Source organism: Sitophilus oryzae, unplaced genomic scaffold (assembly GCF_002938485.1).
Source record: "Sitophilus oryzae breed Bouriz unplaced genomic scaffold, Soryzae_2.0 scaffold_1274_pilon_pilon, whole genome shotgun sequence".
NCBI lineage: Eukaryota > Metazoa > Arthropoda > Insecta > Coleoptera > Curculionidae > Sitophilus > Sitophilus oryzae.
Window position 1 is genome coordinate 2,718,389 of NW_022145920.1, and position 26,206 is coordinate 2,744,594.

A 26,206-nucleotide genomic window follows, 5' to 3' on the forward strand; every position below is an offset into this window, starting at 1 on the left:
ATTAGATATACATTTGCTATATTATTAGTTATGTCCATTATTGTAGCCTTAGTTTTCTATTGTTACCTGTTTAATATTACATTTATATGTTTACACCCTGAATTTGAGTAGGGATGTTGGGTCCTAAGATTTAAGTGCCAATGTCCGGTATCAAGAAGGTCCTACAACCGGGGAAAATTTCCGATACGACATACAAAAATTACAGAAATTACAATTTACTTGTAAACTAGAATGATCATTATCATGCTCTATCACTATTAATAAATTAAACTCCTCTCCTAAAACAAATATCCTCTTCTTGTAGCACTATATATAGCCCTCAGTGTATAGTAAGAACGTAATGTGGTCAGCACTATCTGCTAGTCTGCTACAACCTTATTTCAGTCCCCTGATATTACCTTATTTTGGATACACTCATAAAATTGTAACCACAATAAATCTGCTACTAGTATCTGACCAGTAAATGAATTTATGTCAATCGTTGCCTTTCATTTTAATTAAAAAGTAGAGACTCAACAAATGGGGTTCAAACACACTCGACAAACTATTAATAATATAATACAATATTTATCATATACTTTTTTAAGGATTTGGAAACAAGAGCATTACTCTATACGACATAAGAGCGGAATTAAACTCTAGATATAAAGATTTAAGAACACCTTACAGATCCGCGAATCCAGAAGAGTTATTTGATATGTTAACTAAAGAAACACCAGAAACATTTTACATCGGGAAATTAGTACAAGCTTCGGTAATAGGAATCGCTAGGAGAAAACCACAAGGTGCGCATTTAAAAACATTGTTTGATATTGATATGTTAATTGTTTTAAATTTTTTTCAGGCGAGCAACTGGATTCAGCCAATCCAGTCCGTAACGATGAAACTGGACTGTGGCAATGTCCATTCTGTTTAAAGAATGATTTTCCAGAATTATCGGATGTATGGAACCACTTTGATGCTGGTTCTTGCCCAGGGCAAGCTACTGGGGTTAAATTGAGGTATTCTGTGTCCTATATGTTTTTTTCTTTTAATTAATAAAGTCATTTTAGATTAGACAATGGTATTTCTGGCTATATTTATATTAAAAATTTAAGCGACAAAACCGTTTCCAATCCAGAAGAACGCGTTGGAATTGGACAACTTATACACTGTAGAATAATGAAAATAGGTAATATTAACTTTTTTACAATATTGCCTTTATTTTATTATATGTACTTATTGGTAATCTAGACGTAGAACGATTCTCCGTGGATTGTACATCAAAATCAAGTGATTTGTTAGATAAAAATCACGAATGGAGACCTCCTAGGGATCCATATTATGACCAAGAACAGGAAGACAAAGATAACAGGCAAGTTTTAATTTTTCTTTAATATGTAAATTTTAAATACCTACTCATGTAAAAATTATATTATTTCTTTTATATAGAACTGAGGCAGAGAAGAAGAAAGACAAACAAAAACAAACTTATATTAAGAGAGTAATTGTTCATCCAGCTTTTCACAATATATCTTATGCCGAAGCGGAAAAATGTATGGTCAATATGGATCAAGGCGAAGTGATAGTAAGACCGTCAAGTAAAGGTAATTATACCATCGAAAAATAATTTTAATTAGTTATGTAATTTTGAGAAACTTAATTTTATGTGCGGTACAAATGAACTACTATCTGTTTTCTTAATGTCATATTTAAATCTAGTAAATTTTTCATAAATAAATTATATGTATTATACAATATTCATTATGTTTAGGTGTTGATCATTTGACAATCACTTGGAAAGTGGCCGATAACATTTACCAACACATTGATGTAAAAGAAGAGGGTAAAGCTAACGCATTTTCATTAGGTAAATCTTTGTGGATAGCAAATGAGGAGTTTGAAGACCTGGATGAAATTATCGCTAGATATGTTAACCCAATGGCATCCTATGCTCGAGATTTGCTTTATTTTAGGTAAATACTAAACTTAAACAAAATTGTTGTCGGTTCTGTTATTTCTGTCTTTACAGGTATTATAAAGATACAGAAGGAGGTTTAAAAGATAAGGCGGAAGAGTTTCTGAAAGAAGAGAAAAAGAAAAATCCTGCCAAGATACATTATGTCATAAGCGCAGCAAAAAGTTTTCCAGGGAAATTCATGTTATCTTATTTACCTAGAAACAAAGTGAGACACGAATATGTTAGCGTTACTCCAGAAGGATTTAGATTTAGGTAAATAAACCTTTAAAATAACTGTTTTAACGTAACATTATGTATTTTCTATTCTAGACAACAAATGTTTGACTCTGTTACGTCATTATTTAAATGGTTTAAAGAACATTTTAGAGATCCAATACCTGGCGGTACACCCAGTACTCCTCGATTGGGATCTGGTAGAACTCCATATCAAGGAACTGCTACAACGCCGTTTAATGGTAATAGAGATAAAATTTGTTTTAAATAATATATTAAATGAGATATCTATTATAGGAATGAATCCTGAGGCTATACAGAGGGTTGCACAAAACCTACCAACCCACATGTTACAAAGTTTGTCGGCAGTTGCCAATCAAACTCCTCATTACCCACATACGCCTGGAGGTGCTTATGGAGCGAACTATATTAACACGCCATACACACCTAGTGGACAGACACCTTTTATGACTCCATATACCCAACAAACGCCAAGGTTTGTTATATGTGATATTTAAGTTGTAATCATAAGTAAGTAATTTTTTAACAGGTATGGTCAAGCAACACCATCTCCTGTACCTGCAGGAATGGCGTCTGGACCATTTTTGCACCCGGGAGCTGTCACTCCTTCTCACAGAACTCCCAATAGTTATCGGAATCTACCAAGTCAGTCTCCCATGATAACTGCAAGTCCTGTACCAAGTCCGGCGTCACAAAGTTCATATTCTAGCCAGAGTCGAAGAAGCGCACCAAGGTATTTTTTGAACAGCTCCTGTTTCGAATGCTTTTACTATCTTTAATTATAATTTTAGGAGCGGCCCAATACCGGGATACGGAACTGGAGCGTATGCCAATTCAGAACAAATGGACTGGCAAAAAGCAGCAGAAGCTTGGGCTGCTAGAAGTAGAAGTGAGTTTGAACTGTATTACAGTTAATGTAAAACTATATAAAAATTATAATTTCAGCTACTCCAAGGAGTGATAGTGGTAGGATCACTCCTAGAGGTTCTACTGGTCTAAGGACCCCAAAATTCGACGATATTCGAGCCGACTTAGAACGAACCAAAATGAAGAACGTAGGGAAAAGCCCTAAGTCCCTACGTTCTACACCCAGGACAAATATGTCCCCCCATAGCATGTCTCTGGGAGATGCTACTCCTCTTTACGATGAGAACATTTGAGTACATATTTAGTTTAGAATAGCAATTTAATAAGTGATTTTATAATTTTTATTGTATTTTTCCTCATTTAGTCTTGTACGAACTTTGTTGAAAATGTAAGACCTATTTGTTTCCAGTTACGACTGTACTAATATACGGTTTTATTTTAAATATTGAATATAAATAAGTATTTATTTATACACGATCGTTTTTGCTTAATATTTTCTATTCGTACCAACCTTTGTATAAAACCATCAGAATTATTGGAAATTATACAGATCTGCTACAGATAGAAATAAATTTTATAAGTTAAAGGTTAAAAATAAACTACGAAAAAATTGTGATAATGAATTTTATTTTCACTTTTCTTTTAATAAGGAGTGAGAATATATTTGAATTGTACTCAATATTTAATTGACTTAGAATAATTCTTCATAAATATATTATGATTACATGGCGTATAGACAGGGGTGGCTGACAAGTCGATCGCCATGAATTATCGATAGACCAATTTTCCTCGATCGTCCCAGATGAAGATAAATTCCTATTGAATTTTTTAGTTATTGTACCGCATATACGGAATGCTGCTATCAAAAGTTGGGGCTGCAAATTTATTTTCTTCGTGTGTCTACAGACCGGTTCGAATTCTATTCGGGAAACTCCGACAGTATATTCTGCAGATAAAACTAAGTGAGAATGTTCGTATAAATTCATGTCCCAAAATGCTTCGTTTCTGAGATACTACAGGGTGTAGAAGTTTCATTTTTATTTCGGTTTTTTCCTAATAATTTCTGAACTATAGTCGATATTTGGATGAAAATCTGTGAGTGGATGTTTTTTGACATGAGAAATTTGGATTTCGATGTTAAAATGACTCCTACTTGTAGAAGGTGCCACCTACAGTACGTCTGCTGGATCTGTGTCTAGGAATGCGGACAAAAAACATTTAAATAAACAGCAATATATTTTATACGTCGACTTGACGAGTACGTCACCGCAAATCGCTCCGCCCACTCATTTTATTGGCTACTTGCAAATTTGTCTAATTTTTATTGATGGGACGCGTCGTCTAATTTTTTACGAAAAACATCGAGAGAATATCGTTTCCCCTCTCACGGATACCCCGTAGATACAGAACGGACAGCCGTACTGTACATGTTTTTAATTGTTTTGAAAAGCAATAACTTTTTGTTAGTACTGGTAGAAAACTACTATTTTATTCTAATTAACATTTAATTATTAATTATACTTAGTTGTTAGTTTATCTCAGCGTTTCATTTGTGTAATTCCTAAAATAAATAATACCTATATTCTGAGTTGATTTCTCAGTTCTCAACTTAGAAGTTTTTGAAAGTAAATGGAAAACTGAGTGGCGCCCAGTATATTATAAAGGCGTAATTATCACAATTTAATTTTCACTAGCTTACGACCCATTGCTCACCGGCGAACAGCTCCGTCGCATAGTATTAGTTGTTTTAATATTTTTTCTAAAAGAAAATTCTTATAAAAAAAACATTCCATCATTTTTTTATAACTTCTAATGCTACAATATTTTTAAATTAATCATAATTTTTTTCTAGAAAGAATTATGATGAAAACACTTTTTGTTGAACCATTGGCACAAAAACATTTCCAATTATTTCACTCTAATACCTATCCAGTCAATAATATTTGTCAATGATTTATGAATCCAAATATCTTGAGAACAATAATTAATAATTAATGTCATTTTAACAGAACGTCAACGGTTTCTTGTAGACGTATCTGTTTTAAAAAAGTAAAGTGTTCTCGAATAGTTGAATTTAAACATTTTAAATAGTTTTTTTCTTTATTCTTTGTATTTTTTTTGTTTCCGACGATGGAAAGAGATAAACTTTCCGAAACGTTAAGCATTTTTTCTTTGTTAGGCAAATTTGTATAACTGTAAACATAACTTCTGATAAGCAGTGTCCGTTTAGGTTTAACGTATATGGGTTTAACGCAGAAGTCTTTACAAAAAATAACTATTTTATTTTGTAGATTTTCTTGCAGTGCAGTGGCGAAATACCCATAAAGGATTTTTTTGAAGAGATGAATCCGCCACATAGGTATAGACATTTTTTAACAATAATTACCATATACATATCAAATATATACAGATTATCGCCTATCCCTGCAATGTGTTGGAGTTGAAGACAATAATGAAATTTCTTCAACCTGTCTCAACAGCGAAGCATTTTAGGATACGATTTTATATGAACTTTTTTACTTATTTTTATTGCAGAATATGTTGGCAAGGTTTCCCGATAATTCGGACCACACTGTAAGCTCGAAATAATTAAAAAATAGAAAATAGTTTTGAACATATACAGGGTGGTCCGAACTGTATTCCGGAAACTTCGGCAGCATATTTCGCAGATAAAAATAACCAAATAAGCTCGTATAAATGTAGGTCCTAAAATGCTTAGTTTTGGAGATACAGGGTGTTGAAGTTTCATTTTTATTTTGATTTTTTCCAAATAATTTCTTAAGTAACGCCAATATTTGGATGAAAATTGGTATCTGGGAGTTTTTTGATATGAGAAATTTGATTTTGATGTCAATATGAATCCTACTTCTAGAGGGCGCAACCTACATACTTTTTAACTGGTTTGAAGAATAATATCTTTTCGTCCATGCCTGTGTAAAACTACTGAGTAGGAAAAATATATATTTACTACGTTTATTACGTAAAAAATATCTCTTGGTAAAAATCGCTACGAGTAATTATTCTCGAGGTAAACACACCGGAAAAGTCTAGGGATATTACAATTTTATCCAGCCATCGCCAGTAATTTTATTTTTTACATTTCTGATATAATAAAATTAAAATAAACAAATGGTTTAGAGGACGTATTGGAAATAAAAATTTTTGTTTTTTAAATCTACCGAAATTTTCAAATTTACCTTGATTTTTATTGAACTCAGAAAAATACACAATTTTTTATTCTAAACTGTGAATTAAAAAAAAAGATAAAACCATTTTTACTTAATAAAGGGTATGGCCTCCTCTACTGTTCATTACAGCCCTACATCGTCTCTCCATGCTCCTGATCAGATTGTCGATCTCTTCTTGAGGTACAGCCTGCCACGCTGCATTCACGGCCGGAACCAGATCCCTACGAGTTTCACGAGGCATACCCATTCTCAAGATTCTTCTTTGGACCGCGTCCCATACGTGCTCGATGGGGTTGAGGTCAGGAGATTGTGCCGGACAGGGTAAGATGTTTAATTGATGAGCATTGATAAACTCACTTACCACTCTGGCTGTATAAGGTCGTGCATTATCATGCATGAGAATGAAGTTTCTTCCAAAATCATTGGCATATGGTAACACGACAGGCTCAAGAATTAAATCACGGTATGTGATTCCTGTTAGAAACCTTCCAAGAAAAACGAGATCGGTTTTTTGGCCTAACTGGACTCCTCCCCAGACCATAATTGTTCCACCTTGATATGGGTGCACTTCCTGAACATGATCCAACCTAATAAGATTTCCTGGTTCTCTCCATACCCTAAGCCTTCTCGAATCCGGACGAATTCCAAAGCCTGACTCATCCGTGAAGAGAACATTGGCCCATTGTTCATTCGACCACTGAACATGATCTTGAGCCCACAAATATCGTACCTCTCGATTTCCTCTCGTTAAGGGTTGAGCTCTCCAGGAGCGTCTGCTTCTTAAGTTGACCTCTCTTAATCTATTGCGAACAGTGTCTGAAAAACTAATAACGGTTACATTAATGTGTTTCCTGGAGAATTAAACTAAGCTCTGGTGCTGTAAGAGTTGGTCGGCGTCGAGCATTTAATTGTAAAAAATGATCTTGCTGAGGGGTAGTAATGCGATGTCGCCCTGTGTGCCTTTCAGCAACATTACCACTTTCACGGTAGCGTGCGCTTAATCGCGATATTACACTTGCGTTGTATTTAATGCTCTAGCTATGTCGATTTGGTGCATTCCACCTTCGAGCATACCCACGGCCCTTAGCATTTCGTCTCTGTTAAGATGTCTACGCTCCATAACGTTGTTTAATACTAAACAAAGTTATTTGAATAAATTCTGGCCAGTTATCATAAAAACATAGCCAGTATAGGTTAAATTCGAACAATTGATGCTAGGTGATTTTTATACATTTGACAAAAAATGCACAAACACTTCTGCAAATATCCGAAATTTAGAAATAACTAGTGTGACTACTTCGTTTCAATCGAAGTAGAAAGAATCGGCCTACAAATATTTGGTTGTTTATTCAAAACATTTATTTTTAACTTTAATAAAATGATATCCCTAGATTTTTCCGGTGTGTTTATTTGGAATCGAAATTATCAATACCTGTCATCATTGAAATAAATTAAACATGTTGACTAAATAGTTATTAGACTGAAATCATAAATTTGAAATATTTTGTGCCAAAAGTTCAACAGAAACTGTTTTATCATCATTTATTTGAAGAAAAATTTATGATTAATTTAAAAAAATAAAAGTTCCCAAATTTATAAATAACTATCTTTAATGACTATCTAATTATAAATAACTATCTTTAATCAACATGTTTAATTTTTGTTAATAATGACATGTATTGACTATTTCCATTCTAAATATCTTGAGAACGGTTACTCGTAGCGATTTTTACCAAGAGACATTTTCTACGTAAAAAGTTACGGAAATGTATATTTTTTCAGTCTGTAGTATTGTGCAGGTACGGACGAAAAGTTATTACTCTTCAAAACAGTTAAAACATATTTAGGTGGCGCCCCCCTCCAAATAGGAGTCATTGATATCAAAATCAAATTTCTAACGTTAAAATACTCCCAGACACGAATTTTCATCCAAATGTTGACGTCAATTATTTGGAAACTTAAAAAAAATTAAATATTCAATTATTTGGAAAAAATCGAAATAAAAATGAAACTCCTACACCCTGTATCTTCGAAACTAAGCATTTTAGGTCATACATGTAAAGGAACATTTTTACTTATTTTTATCTGCAGAATATACTTCCGAAGTTTCCGGAATACAGTTCGGACCACCCTGTATAATGCTCATAAGTGAAGTTATTTAATCCAATTTACCATTGATTTACCATTGAATTACCAAGTGAATTAATCCAATTTACCATATACTATCATATATCTCCAAGATCTGCTAAGTCTCATAGTTTTGTAGAACAATCTACTCGAATCAGTCTTTTGAATTCGAAAGCTAAATTCTAAAGCAGTGGCATTTTACAAAAATTACTCATTTTCTACCGAATCGGGAACAAAATATTAATCTAAATATTTTTAGTCATATAATACTAGGAATTAATTTCATTTATTCAAAAAAAGTTTTTGTTTGGTTTTATTTTTATATATTACTTATACAATTATACAGTAATAATGACAAAACCTGTAAAGCTTTGCCTTCAGTAAAATAATAAATTTTCTAAATTGTCCTACTTTATTTTATCATCATATTTTAATACATTTATAGCTCTTAAAAGTTAAGGCGTAGCACAAGTGTTAAAAATGTAAAGAATTATACAAGAAATTATTGAAAAATATATTCTTTAAAGATTAACGTCTTTCTATATTAAATAAAGTAAAAATAAATTATGATTGCAATATTAATGTTAACATGCATCTATAAAATTTGTAATATAACTTGTACAGTAATAGACAAAATAGATTGACAAATTATATTTTGTAGGTACGACAATAACAGAATAACTTCATTTTTGAAAGAAGTCATTTTTAAAAGTTGATTCAAAAATGAGCTATCTAATGATTTTTTTATCTCAAACCGTATTATGAATGTCAATCTATTTTAGTACATTACTGTATCTTAGAAACAGTTAAAAAGCTTTATAAAAAGAAAACGCAATATAATAAGTCGCAATTAACAAAAAATTTAACAATGAAAATATAACTTGGGTGATGGAATGACATCTATTTTCTAACATCCTGTACAACAAAAATATAACGTGTATAGGAATTAGAACTAGGTTTGCATACAATGCTGGAAAAATACAACATACATTATCAATGACAGGAGTTAATTTTTTACTTGAAGAATATATTTCGGAAAACACGTAGATAATTTATTATTTAAGAAAAATAAGATAATTTATTTTTATAAGAAAATCCGTGAGGAACTAGATCTCATCACATTGATAATGTTGGATTGAAAAAAAAAATATTCTACGCTTGATTATATTTAGCGTTTTTACTACAAACATTGAGTATGGCTGCATTTGTTGTTTTACATCTTTATTCAAAAATATTTTAAAATGAGACTCGTTTAAGAACATATTTTTAAATTATTACACTATATCCAAAAATGGTTGACCTATGGTATAATAAACTTAGAAACAAGACTACGCAAAAGAAGACTAAAAATATTAAAGTTTAAAATGAGCTTTATTGTGAGACAATCCTTGAGTTTCTAACTTGCATAGTTGACTACGTAAGATTGTACCACCTATAACTTTTGATTTAAGACTACAAGTTTATTAAAAATTAATTCAACTAAAAAATAGCCCCGTCCCAAATAAATTAACAATTACATAGCTTTATTACAACATTTTCAATCTGAACTTTCTTAAAAGTACCATCACATTATCTTCATGTAAAACTTCCGACTTCTGCGTCAATATAATATTTTATACATCTTATTATTATAATATTGCACATCAAAATTAAGATTGAGGCCTTAAGGAAAAGGGTACTGTTTAAACTTTTTATTTTAATTATATATTATATGTGTAATGTGTTTAATCAATTTTTTTAAGTCTATAAAAGCTTTCATACTTTCCTGAAGGACAGAGTAAGAATAAACTTCATATGGAAAGGACAATCTAAAACCCTTTTAATATTCAAATATTTTCTTGTTTCCTTTCCTACAATTCCTTAACAATTTAAATTTTCTAGATAACTAAAAATCGGAAAATATACTAGGTATAATCAAACCATAAAATATTAAAAAAATCACAATGGTTTCTTAAATTAAAGTTATCTATTCGTCACCATTACAAATCTAAGGGTCCTGACCCTTAGAATTATATTACTTTCTGTACAAAAAATTAACGAGATGTTTATCCAACTGCAAATCTCGCCAGAGGTGTCAAATAAGACAACAAATATCTTTTAAAACTCTTGCATAACATAGAAAAATATATACCTAAAATAATAACTATGATTTATGTACTTACTTGACACCCTTTTAAATTATGACTAGAATAAAATTGTGTTCTGTATTAGTATCAATTTGTCAATATGGAATCCTCCCACACATTAAATAAATAATTCAATATTAATATTTAGTAATACCGATTTTTTTATACGAGATGTTATTAGAAATTAGTAAGCAAAACATATTTTTTTAATACACAAGCACGGATTCCATATTGATCATGTCTCATTTGGGTGCAACAGGAACTACGGCCTCGTTGATGCTCTCTTCTTTGGTTTGGGGGTGTCGACGAGCTGACTTTGACCTGATCTGGCCGGCTAACAGAGGGTTGATGGCGTACAGCCAGTCGTGAACCTCTTTCTCGTGGAGAGTCTGAAGAAGGTATCCCCTGTGCTTACTGACTACACTGAAGGTGTTTGGTAACCGAACCTTAACAAACAACGTCGATTACATTACATTACTTCTAAATAACGGATTGTATACAGCAAGTAATAAAATGTTTACACAGTGGCTCCAAGGAGAACGATAGTTGGAGACATTGAAATGAAATAATGGGAGCATATGTAAGTAATTTAAAGCATTTTTTTAAGTATATAGACTTCTAAAGGATGTCCCCAAAAAAAGTTACACGTTAAAATTATGACTTTTGTAATGAAACACCCTATATATTAATTTATTTTCGGACTCTAAGAAAAAAATAAAGGTGAATTTTATTAGACAATCATAATATGAATAAAGTGTACAGTTTTTGACATATTTATGATTTTTTAAAAATGAAGAACAAATTTTAAATTTCAATAAAAACTAACTAAATTGGAATTTATATTTTTATTTATTAAAGGTATAGTCTAATATGTAGTTAAAATCTTAATCTAAGGTTAAAATAACCACTGGACATAAAATTAAAACTCGATCCGAAAAGTTATACAGGGTGAGGCAAAATTAATATTGAACAATGGTCACCTTTGAAAGCAAATTACTCTTTTTTTATTTAATAGAACACCCAGTATATTATACCGATATTCAATGGAGAATTAATTTCTTTGCAAAATACAATAAAGGTTGCCTACACATCAGAGAAATATTTTCGTAGATATTTTCTCTCATTTTCATGCAGTGTCAGTAGATAATTATTAGATGATGATAAAATCTAGGTGGTTGTCGTATGCTCGATGCTTCAACACATCAGTGGCGTGCATATATGTAGTCAGAAAGGCGTTGCCTTCCGCAAACAAAATCATAAGGTGCCTCGTATGATTTACGTGAAGGCGGAATAATCTACTTTATAGTTTGCAGGGGGGTTATTAAAAGTTCCGTCTTTACAAATTCTAAAGTTACTCCGCAGACTACAATGATTAGACGGACAATATGTTAAAAAGAGTAGGAAGTCTATAGGGAAGGTAGGAATATCTAATAAGGAAGTAACGCGTGATTTAATTTCGGCTGCTGCCCGTGCAGTGATGCCAAATCTGGAAATTTCTCCAAATTTACAGTAAAAAACTATATTGAGTACTTAAATCATCACTTATGCAATTTTTATTTTATTATATTGCCAATTTTTGCCTACCCTGCTTTGATTAGCACATCACGTCACTGCAACCTAGTTGTAAAATTAGTTCAACTTTAACAACTACATAACATTTTGTGTCAGTTGAAACGAAAAATATTCTTAGAAATTTGTCGAAAATGGAAACTTATCCTACATCAGAGAGAATATTCATATGACTCATTAATTGATTTACCTAGTCTAGTACTTTTTATAGGGATATTTTAAAACAGTGATTCTAGTTTTCTATCTTTTTCTCGACTGGAAGGTCAATTACGGGTAGCAGCTAGACAACTAAATTTAATCCATAAGGATATTCCGAGATTTTTCATTTTTTCCTTTGGTTATACGTTTAAAGCTACCGAAAATTCAAAGTTTGTGACACATCTAAAGGTACCTTAGAATTTTGATGATGTGTAAGTGAGTCTATATCGAAATTAAAGAAATTTGACAAGCGATAATTCATAAACTACAAGGTATAATTAGTAGATATTTTGGTAATCTAGCCAGCTATAGCATGTCTTCATGTTTGGTGAAAATTAATATTCTTGCTTTATCAACAACGAAGTTACAGGGTGGTCAAAAATGCCGCTAATGCCTTCGATAAAAGGATAGTACGGCTTTGCTCGACTTGGCGAGCGCAGATTAAACTGGTATATATACAGCCAGTGGCGCGGATCCACGGGATGGGGGGCTTCGGGGGCTCAAACCCCCCTTGGCTTCAGCCAAGTAATATATTATTAATTTCTTTAGTCACAATCGACTCTGGAGTATGTGCTTTGAGTAAAATTTTATGTCTAGCCCCCCCCCCTTTCCCGAATCCTGGATCCGCTCTGACTACAGCCTGTCTGGTGAGAGAAGAAACAGCCAAAAACCCGAGAGAAAGAAGAAACTACTTTCAAATTAAAATTAGAGTTAACGCCTGTCATATATTTTGGTGGACACAATATATTAAAATGATATACATAAGTTACTGTGAGGTATAAACAGTACGTTCTACTTACCATTGCCAGTTGATCCTCGGAATATTCTACTTGAGCGGTGGCAAGATTGATCAAAGCTCTCTCGACGGGATCTTTTTCGTCGCGGAATATAAATACATATGGACGTCGTACCGACTAAATATTAAAAATCGTGTTAAAAGTTGTATGTTCAATGTAGACTAATGTATAACTTACCACCCATCGTTTCTTCCATCCGTGCGTCTTGTGCTCCAAAACATTCAAATATCCCTTTCTAGCCACCACAGGAGAAATCCTGATTTCTTCCATATCGGGAACGTAGAGAACCAATTCTGGATCTCTCGGACCTGGAAATAGAAATTCAAATCTTAAGTTCTATACTCTCCTCAAGAGCAGAATGTCCTATGAAAAACTCTTACTGACGGAACCGAGATGGACAAAAACTGTTATTATAAGGTGTTATTATAAACAATTTTGATATCTGTTCTTGTTATTTAACAGCTTAAAATATATATTTTAAACTGTTAAATGTGTAGTTAAATAATTATAATCGGTGTAAACCCGCGATACAGGGACCGGCAATAGTGCGTCGTGTCGGTCGGGCTGTAGCTATTATATAATAAAAAAGTTAGGAATTTTGTTTAAGTGCCAACCTAAAGTATGTATCAGGATGTATTTCAGGAAAATATTTTAACTTCTACAGGTTGGTCAAAAAAGTGTGAGTGGATCGGGATGATTTTTTTAAAAATGGAACACCCTGTATATTATTGCATTTTTGGCTTCCTTTTTAATCACTTATATAATCCTAAGATATTATTAAATATGCTTTGATGGTTTCAAAGATATTAATAAATAAATAAAAAAAATATTTTTTTTCAGCCCTTTTTATAAAAATACAAGAAATGCCCTGAAACCAAAAAAGTATTTAAATTTTTTTAACGGTTTCTCAGATATTCGCGGTTTTATATTTTAAATGGCATTTTCCACAGTAATTTTTTATCAAAGCCCACCCCCAATGATTTCTCTCTCACATTTTACCGTTGAAAGAGCCATATGCAATAAAACAGCGAAAATTTGCAAAACCGCTAAAAATTTGAAAATACTTTAAATACAAAAAATGTTTATTTTTTTAATTCTCCATCTAACAAAGGAATAATATACAGGGTGTACCGTATAAAAAAAAACGAAGAAAAACTATTTTATATTTTAAAAAGTTTGGCATAGAATTTTGGACACCCTGTGTGGTTTAAGATCACAATATTTGTGTCAAAGTAAGTACAGACCCACTACAGCAAATGCCTAATATAGTTTGGATTTTAAGACATTTCCAGTATTTTTAATAATTTTTTAAAAAAAGGCTGAAAATAATTATTTATTTATTTATTTTTAAATATCTTTGAAATTGTTTAAACATATTTAATAATATCTTAGGTAGCGATGGGAACTATCGAATGAATTTAGACTATCGAATGGTTACTGAATGAATGATTTCAACTATCGAATGGTTTTTTTCAAATAAAATCATTCATTCATTTGTATACTAAAGCATATGGGACAACCTCGCCGTGTGACTATATGGTTATCGTTGAGCCACGACTATCGAATGCTTTTGATAAATGAAATTTAGTATTCGTTTGATTTTTGTGTGCGTCAGTGCATTATTAGTTATTATAAATTTTTATAACTTCGCCTTATAAATACTGTGCTATTTTTGCGTTTATTAAAATATTTAAAATACTAAAATAGTAGTTTTTTTTAATTGACGATTGTGTGCGTGTGCAGGTGTCAAAATCTTTCCGAAAATTTGTGTGATTTTCCGTAGCCCAATCTTTCAATTATTTTATTTTATATGGTATATGGTCTATTTATTAATGAGAAATTTTGAGAAGTAGCAATTTTTAAGAGAGAATTAATTTTAAAAATACATATTTGTATTTTAGATGTTTTAATAATATGAATTAGTTGAACTTAATAATCATATTTAAGTAATGTGGTTAAGTAAATGGTTATCGAACTCAAACTATGGGGTGAGAAAATTAAATTGAAAGTTTTACACGTGCCAATTTAAAAAAAAAGTTAACGATGTTTGTATTTTGTTTATGCTAATTCTCTTACATGTAGTTTTTTGCGAAGAAATATTTCATTTATTTTTTAAAGAAAATGCCAGTAAAAGTAAATATTATTTTTAAATAGTAATATAAAGTACCTAATATAAATAATTTTGATTTCTAATTTTTTATTTATATTTTTCTTCCATTACACTGTATTTACATTAGAAAATTAATAAATGTTTATATTTCATGATTTTAAAGTTTGTTGTTAATATAACAAATTAGTTCTGTAATTATTATTATTTAATAAACCAACGTTGCCAAAAAATTTAAAGACTATATTATTTTTATATAGGATCTAATATAAATAATTTTGACATCTAATTTGTTATTTATATTTTGCTACTACGTAAAAAAATGTTTATATTAAATTATTTTAAATTTTGTTGTTAATAGGTATAACAAATTATTACTGTTATTATTATTTTTATTAAACCAGTCTTTGCTTAAAAACATTAAAAATAATTTTCCTACATCCAAAATAACAAGTATTATTGCAGTGTAACAACAGAATATTAATAAAAAAATGTAAAATATATAGACATACTATCCCTAACTAACTAAAGCCAAACAATAATATTCTTTGCTAATATCAACTAATACCAATATATGGCAACAGCGCCCTTCATAATGTATTTTCTGTGTAAATACTAGCACCTCAATAAAAAAAAATAATGTGTCCTTATCTTTCTATGACTCCGCAAAAATCAAAGATGCCGGCTTCTTTCATAGCATTGCCACCGACCGCCGTCGGGTTTCTCGAAAGAAATCGCCGGGCGACAACTAAAATCCAGTTAATATTTTATTATAATCGATCCTGACGAATAAATGAATTTCATAAATGAATGAATTTTATAAATGAATGGTTTTTGCTGCCGAATTACTAGAATACAATTTTTCAAGGCAGATGACGCATCTCTAATTTTTATTCGAATACTTTTCAACGAATGTTTTCTTACTAGCTATCGAATTATTCAAATGAATTGCAACTATCGAATGTTTCGATAGTATTCATTCGATAGTTCCCACTACTAATCTTAGGATTAAAGTGTTTAAAAAGGAAGCCAAAAACGCAATAATATACAGGGTGTTCCATTTAAAAAAGATCATCTCGATTCATTTACACTTTTTTGGGCCACCCTGTAGAAGTTAAAATATTTTTCTGAAATACATCCTAATATATACTTTAGGTTTGCACTTAAATAAAATTCCTAACTTTTTATTATAGGAGTTACAGATGCCAGACGCACTATTGCCGGACCCTGTATAACGGGTTTATGCCGATTAAACGTAACATTACAAGCAATTGGAGGAATTACTTCTTTTCATTTTAAACGATTTCAGCATAAATCGTAAATCGCGAGACTCTAGTTGCGTGCCGAGTAATCATCGAGGATCGACAAAAATCCTCGAGACATGGCGAGGATTTGAATACTGGAGTCGCCGAGTATTTTTCACTCGATTGATCCCGTCACTACTAATAAAAACCAGGGTTGGCTTGATTTAAATCAAATGATTTAAATCATGATTTAAATCGTGATTTAAATCAAGTGATTTTTTTAATTTTAATCATGTGATTTAAATAAGAAAAAATAATTTTATTGACACTTTATAATAAATAAAAAAAATAACTGTAAAAGTTATAAAAATGTGTCTTAGAAAAGTATAAAGAATATTTCTATAACAGATATAACAGATAATAAATCGAAAAATAATTGTAAATGTGATAAAACTATATAAAAATATCTGTTCATCAATTTAAATGTTGGACCGATTTTTGAAGTAATTTCGTGTGAATCCTAAAATTTTAAAATTTATGTATAAGTGACAAAAAGTCGCTGTTCGAATACATATCATTCGCAGTGTAGTGCTGAACAAGGTTCTTCTGATATAGAGACTATATCTTCATTCCCGAGAAATTATAATCGTTGTCAGAAAATATGTTGTTTTATATATTTTTTTTTCAAACGTTGTATTTTTTTGAAAATGTTTCCAAATTCCTACCGACATTTTGATGTAAGTTCCTTACACTTTGACATTAGATAATATCTTATTAATTTCATTCTCGAATTAAGACTATTTCCGAACAATAGTGTATTGTTTTAGTAGGAGTAAAAATTATACTTTTTTTGACGAATTGAAGGACCATCGTAAAGTTATTCCGACGTTACAGGGAGGCACAAAAAGTACATTTTTACTCCGAAAAGGACATACTCTTTTCTTAAAACATTACAAATAATTTTTTAATCAATTTGAAACATTGCTAATAATAGAAGCAGTAATCGAGCAACAATTTATACACTCGTTGAATTTGACACTTAATATTTTTTTTGTTTGATAATATATTTTTGTACTTTTGTGCTTATGCGTAACAGTGCTTTACTTTTATGCATAGGCGTTAAAATTACAAAAATTAATACTCTTGAGACGTTTGAAAAAAAAATCCTTTTGATCTGAAGCGAGCGAATTTTTATGCGGAATATATTGGTGACCGATGTGGAAAAAGGACACGCGCCGTAAAATTGTTAATGATATCGGTATCGGGCGGAATTATAAAGATTTAGCCATTTACGATAGGAGTTTAATTGGAAAATAAGTCCTAATCATTTGGAAATCCGATTTAAATATTGTTTTGAATTAAAATAAAAAAATTCTGATTTAAATCAAAAAAATCTGATTTTTTTGATTTTTTTTAAAAAATCATGATTTTTTCCAACCCTGATAAAAACCAATAATTATAATTTTATCGTTCGCCTTGTAAATCATAGTAAAAATCAATAACAGTAAAGTCTCACTGACCTGGTGGAGAAGAGGGCATTGACGGAAATGGTGCGCATTCGCCTGGTAAAGGAGCCCTTTCTGGAGAACATAACTCCATCGAGCTGTGCGTCAATACACTTGACATCATACTGGTGCTCATGTCGGTAAGTTCTTCAGTGGGGCTCGCCATATCATTATCCTTGACTTCCTTGGAATCCTTTGGTTTACCTTGAATAAGACGAACGCACCTGTTCAACAACTGACGTTCCTTTTCGGTATATTCGTAAATGGAATCATTATTAGCTGTGGAATTAAAAAGAATAATACTTAAAATAACGAATATAAAAAAAATCGAATATTGAACCTTGATGAATTTGGTTTAAGTTGTTTTTAGCCACCATATTGGAAACTTCTTTTTCGCTTTTTGTGGTATATTCGGTTTGGAATTTGTTGTAGTTGTGACCGCGGTCTAATCCTAATCGTTCTCTAAGCAAAAGGTTATGTCTAACTCGTTCTACCTCCTCCAAACGCGTTAACTTTTCTAACTCCCATTGGTGATCGAAAATGAGAGAATCGCCTCGGGGTCGCCATCCGTGTAGGTTTTCCTCTCCTCGAACATAGGTGGAGCTTGTGTCCAAAACGCGACGTTGCCGCCTCTGTACGCCTATTACAGAAAAAGAGAATCTTTTACATGAATCCAAAAAAATCTAAAATTAAGAAAATAGGTTGAATTTTTTATTTTGAAACTAAATAAAGCAACATTGTGTTGTTCTACTCAAATAATTTTGTTGTAGCTTTTAAATTACCTTTATGTATAATATATTGGTGTGCTTCAAGGATTGGGTAATCGTGGTGCATCTAACGGGGTTTAATATATTATGTACTATTTGAATTTTTTAATATCAACAAAAAAAAAACAAAACGAACAAACATAAATAATAAGGAAAGAATCCCCTACGCCATAGTGAAACCTACTCTAATGTTTAAAAAGCAAACCTTTAATAGAATCTGTCCGGTGAACGAATACATCTCGTCAGATCGAGACAGTCACAATAAATAAAAATTAACGGACGGTCAGTAATTGATAGAAAATGTAAAGTAAAGTAAGTGTGCAAGTCGTGTTTTTTACAGGATTCACCGATTGCGGCAGCACCCGCGGAGCATGCATCAAGCCTATACTATTGTCAAGAAAAATGGCGCATCCGCCAGAAATTAAAAATGTATTACTGGTTGCCTGCACAACCGCAACGTATCCGCCAGAAATTAAAAGACTTTTTCAGGCGCCATCTTTTAGTCAAGTCGAGAAGTAAGGGAATCAGACAATAGAATTGTCTGGTATGAAGAAGTACGCTTTCCGAGAATTGGGGAAATTTCGAGAAGCAGTCAATAGAGTATATAAGCCGGAGCCATCGACAGCTGAGACAGTTTTTGAAATTTGAATATACCGCGTGAAAATTGAAAATCGGACAATTTGGTGAAGGAATCTTATAAATAGTTAGTTTGTTGTGTGTTATAAGTTAGTAATTGTGTATAAAGTGAGAAAATAAATTCGTTAAGTATTTTATCGTGAGTTTAAATTAGTGGACCCACGGAATCCGTAACAATTGGTGTCGGAAGTGCGATTCAAGAGGATTTTAAGAAGAAATTAAGTGGATTGGAAGATTTTAGACCGGATTAGAGTATTTTTTATGGTTGGTACAAGGGAGCAAGCAGAAGAAAATGGAGGAAGTAAGCAAGTTATTAGAAGGTTTTATGGAGAATATGAGAAGAGAAAAAATCAGAAGAACAGGATCGCCTACTGAAAATTCTAGAAAATCAAGACAAAATTTTCGAAGATTTAAAAATTCAACGACAACAAGACAAACAAGAAGAACAGGACCGGCTTGAGAAAATTCTCGAAGATTTGAAAGCTCAACGACAGCATGATAAACAAGAAGAACAGGACCGGCTTGAGAAAATTTTCGAAGATTTCAAAGTTCAACGACAGCACGACAAACAGGAAGAACAGGACCGGCTTCAGAAAATATTAGAAAATCAGGAAATTCGACTTCGGAAAAGCTTCGGAGACATGGAAAAAAAGCAACAAGCAATGTTGGAAGTACGTTGCCAGGAACAGCAGAATCACTTCCAAGAAGCCGTAGAAGATCTCGAGGAACGCCTTCAGCAGAAAATGGAAAAATTAGAGATGGACCTACAGAAGACCAAGGTACAAGTAAGGACACCTGGCGTTCATGGAACTGCGAACCTCAAGGCCCCGACCTACGATGGACAAACGACATGGACAATGTACCACCGTCAGTTTGAAGCAGCCGCCGCTGCCAACGGATGGACTGACCAGGAGAAAGCAGCGGCACTTGTCATCGCGCTGCGTGGCCCTGCCCTGGAACTGTTGCAAACTATTCCTGCAGCCCAACAGCAGGAATACCAAACTTTGGTCGCTGCACTGGACAGAAGATATGGCGACCAACATCGACGCCAACTTTACCAGGCCCAGATCAAGACACGCCTGCAGAGGTCCGGAGAGAGTCTGCAGGAATTTGAAGCAGACTTACGTCGGCTGGTACACCTGGCATATCCAGAAGCACCGGAAGGATTTAGGGAGGAACTCGCTGCTCAGTGCTTTATTAGCGGACTGAGGGACAACGAATTGCAGAGGGCGCTGCAAATATCCCGATTTTCCACCAGCAGCGAAGCACTGGTCAGGGCGCTGGAGATCGAAGCTGCTTTTAGCGCCATCCCTAGACCGAAGATAAGATCGGTAACGGTCGAGGAACAGCCCGGAAGTTCTCACATACGTTTGGAGGAGATGTTTAGTAAACTATGTGAGTTACTAGTGAACAAGAGTAGCAACAACACCCAGACAGAGAGCTATAGAAGATCACAGGACATAAGGTGCTTTAGATGTGGCAGGAATGGCCACATCAAACAGGATTGCCGTTCAAATGCGATCCTGTTCACCATCCAGAGAACGTAGGCACCAGGAAAACTAAAATCAGTCAATACTAAGGGGCGAGTATTGACTGGGGAGAACTAGAGCCCCAGGATTTTTTCCATTAGGAGTCTAGGAAGAACCGCTGACAGTTTAGTGATCGACAGAAGGTCAATGGTAGGAGAATCCGAATGACCGTGGACACTGGCGCTATGGTATCGTTGGTGCGAGCTAACTCAGTGCAAGGGTTGAAGCTGATGCCTCTGGGAAGAAGAGTGTGTTTACGTACAGTTACGGGGGAAATGACCGTTGTACGGGGAAAGGCTATCGTCGAACTGAAGTTAGGAAATTTGAAGTTTCAGCATAGCGTCTTAGTGGCAGATATTGAAGATGACTTCATCTTGGGCATGGATGTGATTCGTCAACATGGATTTTCGTTCGATCACCAAAGAAATATCCTAAATATCGGAAACGAAGAGTTCATGTTATCTCCAGACGAGGGACCAGGAAGGATGGATGTAAGATCAGCGGAAACTGTGGTGATACCTGGTAATACCGAGAAGATCGTATTCGGTAAAGTGGAGAAAATCGCTGGGTGCTGTGTTGGACTGGTACAAAGTGTCGACAAGAAACAAGATAGGTACTTGGTGGGAAAATCATTGGTGAACACCGACAAGAATATACCGATCAGAATTGCGAATGTTTTTGTGTCAAGATCATCAATGAATTGTGTCAAGATCCAAAAAGGTGACAAGATAGCCATCTGCGAACCTGTAAGAAGTGTCACCCGATGTGATGAAGTGTCGTCAGCTGTTACACAAAAGGCATCCCAAGAAACACTAAAACATCTAGAACAGCCATGGGATCACCTAACACCTGAGGAGAAACAGAAGGCCAAGCAGTTCCTGCTAAAGCATGGCAGTATTTTTGAGAAGAACAACAGTGGAAGAACGGATTTTGTGAAGCACCGGATTAATACTGGTCATGCTCAGCCGATTCGACAACGTCCTAGAAGGTGCCCTTTCCAAACAACAAGAAATGGAGACAATGGTAGATAAGATGCTAGAAGATGGAGTTATCGAAGAATCATCGAGTCCATGGTCATCTCCTGTTGTTTGGTGACAAAGAAAAAGATGGTAGTACACGATTCTGCGTGGATTATAGGAAGCTCAATGACGTCACTAAGAAAGATAGCTACCCACTGCCACGTATAGATGACACATTAACAACTCTCGCAGGTTCGTGCTGGTTCTCCACTCTCGACTTAAAGAGTGGATACTGGCAAGTTGGTCTGGACGAGGACGATAAAGAAAAGACGGCTTTTTCTACAGGAAGCGGCCTATACCAATTCAAGGTTATGCCATTTGGATTATGCAATGCTCCGCCACTTTCGAACGTCTCATGGAGGTGGTGTTAAGAGGATTAACTTGGAAAACGTGCTTGGTTTACCTCGACGATGTATTGGTTATGGGAAGAACTTTTGAGGAGCATTTGCGAAATTTAGAAGAAGTCTTTGGCCGCATACGGAATGCTCACCTGTACTTGAACCCGAAGAAGTGTAGCTTATTCCAGCGACAAGTGGAATTCTTGGGTCATGTAGTCTCGGCAGACGGAATTTACACCGACCAGAAGAAAATCGCTGCGATCAAGGATTGGCCTAAACCTCGCGACAAACATGAACTTAGAAGTTTTCTGGGTTTATGCACCTATTACAGAAGATTTGTCAAGGGATTTGCCAATATAGCTGCACCCTTACATAGACTTACAGGTGATGAAGTCGGCTACGAATGGAACACCGATTGTGATGTAGCCTTTGGAAGACTTAAGGCGGCTTTATGTTCAAGTCCTATTCTAGCCTACCCGCAACAACAAGGGAGGTATATCCTGGATACCGACGCCAGCAATATCGGCATAGGTGCAGTGCTATCACAAGTGCAAGATGGCGAAGAACGAGTGATAGAATATTACAGTCGAGTTCTATCCAAACCAGAAAGGAATTACTGCGTTACCCGGAAGGAGCTGCTAGCAATTGTGAAGGCAGTTGATCATTTTCATAAATATCTGTACGGCCAAGAATTTTTAATTAGGACAGATCATGCGGCTCTCAAGTGGCTTATGGAGATGAAACAACCTGAAGGTCAAATAGCACGATGGCTCGAGAAGCTCCAACAGTATCACTTTACCATCCAACATCGTGCTGGAAAAATGCATGGTAACGCAGACGGTTTATCCAGAAGACCCTGTCAAACCGATTGTAAGCACTGCTGTAAAACGGAACAACGTGAAGGCACTGTCATGATAAGGAGTTTAAACTTGGAACCGATGAACAGTGGACGACGACACAATTGAGGAAAGATCAAATGGAAGATCCAGACATCGGAGCAATACTACGGCTCAAGGAAGGTAACGGCGAGAGACCACCGTGGCAGGATATTGCGGACAGAGGGCTCGTTTTCAAAGCTCTCTGGGCTCAGTGGAATTCACTGGTTATTGAGAATGGATTGTTAAAGCGCACATGGGAAAGTGCGGATGGCAGCACAGTAACAACTCAGTTACTGGTACCAAGGAAGAAAGTTACCCAGGTATTGGAAGAAATTCACGGTGGTAAAACTGGAGCCCATCTTGGGGTAAACAAGACCTTGAGCAAGCTGAGAGATCGCTTTTACTGGGTGGATTATTGCGAAGATGTCAAGAAATGGTGTCGACAATGTAAAATTTGTGCAGCCAGCCAAGGACCAAGCACTCGATCTAGGGGAAAAATGAAACAATATAACGTTGGACTGCCATTCGAAAGAATCGCTGTTGACATTGCAGGCCCATTCCCTGAAACGCACAAGGGCAACAAGTACGTTTTAGTGGCGATGGATTATTTCAGTAAATGGCCAGAAGTTTTTGCCATTCCAAACCAAGAAGCATCGACTGTAGCTGAAGTATTAGTCAATAATGTCTTCAGTAGATTTGGAATTCCTTTAGAGCTTCACACTGACCAAGGAAGGAACTTCGAGTCAAGACTGTTCCAGAAGATGTGTGATCTGCTTGGTATTCACAAGACTAGGACAACAGCTTTACATCCGCAGTCTGATGGGATGGTCGAGAGATTCAATAAGACCATTGAAGAACATCTCTCGAAAATGGTGGATGAACATCAAAGAGATTGGGATCAGCATATACCACTATTCCTAATGGCATATAGAAGTGCAGTTCACAACACCACCGGACTTTCACCATCGAAGATTTTATTTGGTCGAGAATTACGGTTGCCTTGTGACTTGGTGTTCGGATCACCAGACGACAGCACCACGAACGTAGAGGACTACGCGGATGAACTGAAGGAAAGGTTATTGGGAATTCATAAGGCCGTGAGAAGTAAGATTACGCTAGCCAGTGACCGGATGAAAGCTCGTTACGACCTCAGAGCTAATTCTACGGGATTTCAACAGGACGATATGGTATGGTTATATAACCCACAGCGCAAGAAAGGGAGGTCCCCAAAGTTAACTCCAGCATGGGAAGGTCCTTATACAGTCATCAAGAGGATAAATGATGTTGTGTACCGGATTCAACGCAGCCCTAGAAGTAAGATGAAAGTAGTTCATCTGGATCGATTGAAGAGATACCAGACAGGAAACCTTGATCAGGACGATCAAATTTGAGAAAGGGGGCAATGTCAAGAAAAATGGCGCATCCGCCAGAAATTAAAAATGTATTACTGGTTGCCTGCACAACCGCAACGTATCCGCTAAAAATTAAAAGACTTTTTCAGGCGCCATCTTTTAGTCAAGTCGAGAAGTAAGGGAATCAGACAATAGAATTGTCTGGTATGAAGAAGTACGCTTTCCGAGAATTGGGGAAATTTCGAGAAGCAGTCAATAGAGTATATAAGCCGGAGCCATCGACAGCTGAGACAGTTTTTGAAATTTGAATATACCGCGTGAAAATTGAAAATCGGACAATTTGGTGAAGGAATCTTATAAATAGTTAGTTTGTTGTGTGTTATAAGTTAGTAATTGTGTATAAAGTGAGAAAATAAATTCGTTAAGTATTTTATCGTGAGTTTAAATTAGTGGACCCACGGAATCCGTAACACTATGTTCCTAATATACCTTTTTTTATAATATGTTCCTAATACACCTTTTTATCTTTACTAATATACCTTGTGAAAGTAACAAATGATTTTAATTAGAAAAAATCGAAAACTGGAATCCTATATACTAGTTTAAAAAATTGCACATATGTAAATCTGCTTTTCATTAAATTACAAATTCGCAGCTGCGGCGCCGGCGGTTTCACACTGGTATAGGGATCCATAACAAAACGTTTATTAAAATGCTTTAAAAAGTCCATCTAATTAACTATTATAGGGTTTAGGGATGGGATTTTCTAAAGGGAATCTACCTGGACTACCTGCTTCGCTGGCACGACGTAATAATAGTTCGTAAACGCCGGATAATCTGTTGGCCTCAGTGTTCCTGTAGCTGCCCGAAAACAGATGTTTCAAAGACCTTGGACCCGTTCGAGCATCTCTTCCGTACATCACCATACTAAGATCCTTTGTAATGATTGCAGGACGCCCGCAGTTTTCAAGCTATAACGGAAATATTCTGTAATTATTATAATAAATAATTGTAGAATATTGTCTCAATAATATTCAAATATAATATTTTATCACTTAGTTTTCTCTATTCCTTATATAATGGATTGTAAAACACAGAGATCTTAATCAATGACACTAAATTTTATAAAAAAAATAATCAATTTTATTTATTGCTTAACAAATCAACCCAATGATAGCTTTAATTGTTGCGCAATATATCAACAAAAATTTTTATACTGGAGTGTGTCATGTAACACTGCCTAATACCAAAATAAAAATATGGAATATATAATATATTCTATATTTTAATATTCCTATATTAACTATTTGTATTAAAGTAGCTCTATACAGGGTGATCCTTAATGACATGCTAATATTTAACGAGGTTAGGTTAGGTTGTAGCATATGAAGTTTTTGTCTTAGAATATGTCAAGGGGGAATCACCCTCTTAAATATTAGCAGGTTATTAAGGAACACCCTGTATAGACCGATTCATGAAAGATTATTCTAAGAGAATAATTTTTTAATCAGAAAATATACAGGGTGTCAAAAAATAGTGTATCTAACTTCGGTGGCTGATTCTACAGATAAAAATAAAACAAAATTTCCTATGAACAAAACGAACATATGCCCTAAAATGTTTCTCGAGAATTACTTCAACAAAAATTTTGTAATTTCCAGACTTGATATAATCTCATTTCACACATCTATAAAAGCTAAATTGAAAACTAATGTCAAATATTATTAAGTATCACAGTTTCTGCAGAATGGCATCGTTAAATGAA

The 26,206-nt window shown here is 34.2% G+C and overlaps 2 protein-coding genes across 11 annotated transcripts in view; one reads left to right on the top strand and one right to left on the bottom strand.

The window, feature by feature from the left end:
- LOC115874354 (transcription elongation factor SPT6) overlaps positions 1 to 3,535 on the top strand; it is a 36,877-nt gene extending 33,342 nt beyond the window's left edge. The window contains exons 18-29 of the mRNA XM_030889475.1: positions 588 to 785; positions 845 to 1,001; positions 1,053 to 1,171; positions 1,234 to 1,354; positions 1,432 to 1,586; positions 1,754 to 1,955; positions 2,012 to 2,212; positions 2,270 to 2,415; positions 2,471 to 2,669; positions 2,724 to 2,927; positions 2,986 to 3,083; positions 3,140 to 3,535. Coding sequence (XP_030745335.1) covers positions 588 to 785; positions 845 to 1,001; positions 1,053 to 1,171; positions 1,234 to 1,354; positions 1,432 to 1,586; positions 1,754 to 1,955; positions 2,012 to 2,212; positions 2,270 to 2,415; positions 2,471 to 2,669; positions 2,724 to 2,927; positions 2,986 to 3,083; positions 3,140 to 3,354 — 2,015 coding nt within the window. The 3' untranslated portion in view covers positions 3,355 to 3,535. The remainder of the gene's footprint in view (positions 1 to 587; positions 786 to 844; positions 1,002 to 1,052; positions 1,172 to 1,233; positions 1,355 to 1,431; positions 1,587 to 1,753; positions 1,956 to 2,011; positions 2,213 to 2,269; positions 2,416 to 2,470; positions 2,670 to 2,723; positions 2,928 to 2,985; positions 3,084 to 3,139) is intronic.
- Positions 3,536 to 8,686: 5,151 nt separating this feature from the next.
- The window catches only part of LOC115874355 (kinesin-like protein unc-104), a 94,575-nt gene continuing 77,055 nt past the window's right edge, over positions 8,687 to 26,206 (bottom strand). For 7 of the 10 annotated variants that reach the window (XM_030889477.1, XM_030889480.1, XM_030889481.1 and 4 more), the window contains 6 exons: positions 25,223 to 25,412; positions 18,263 to 18,562; positions 17,938 to 18,201; positions 13,244 to 13,374; positions 13,070 to 13,183; positions 8,687 to 10,948 (listed from right to left, as the gene is read on the bottom strand). In XM_030889477.1, coding sequence (XP_030745337.1) covers positions 10,745 to 10,948; positions 13,070 to 13,183; positions 13,244 to 13,374; positions 17,938 to 18,201; positions 18,263 to 18,562; positions 25,223 to 25,412 — 1,203 coding nt within the window. In that variant the 3' untranslated portion in view covers positions 8,687 to 10,744. The remainder of the gene's footprint in view (positions 10,949 to 13,069; positions 13,184 to 13,243; positions 13,375 to 17,937; positions 18,202 to 18,262; positions 18,563 to 25,222; positions 25,413 to 26,206) is intronic. The other 3 variants (XM_030889485.1, XM_030889486.1, XM_030889482.1) reach the window with 1 other exon arrangement.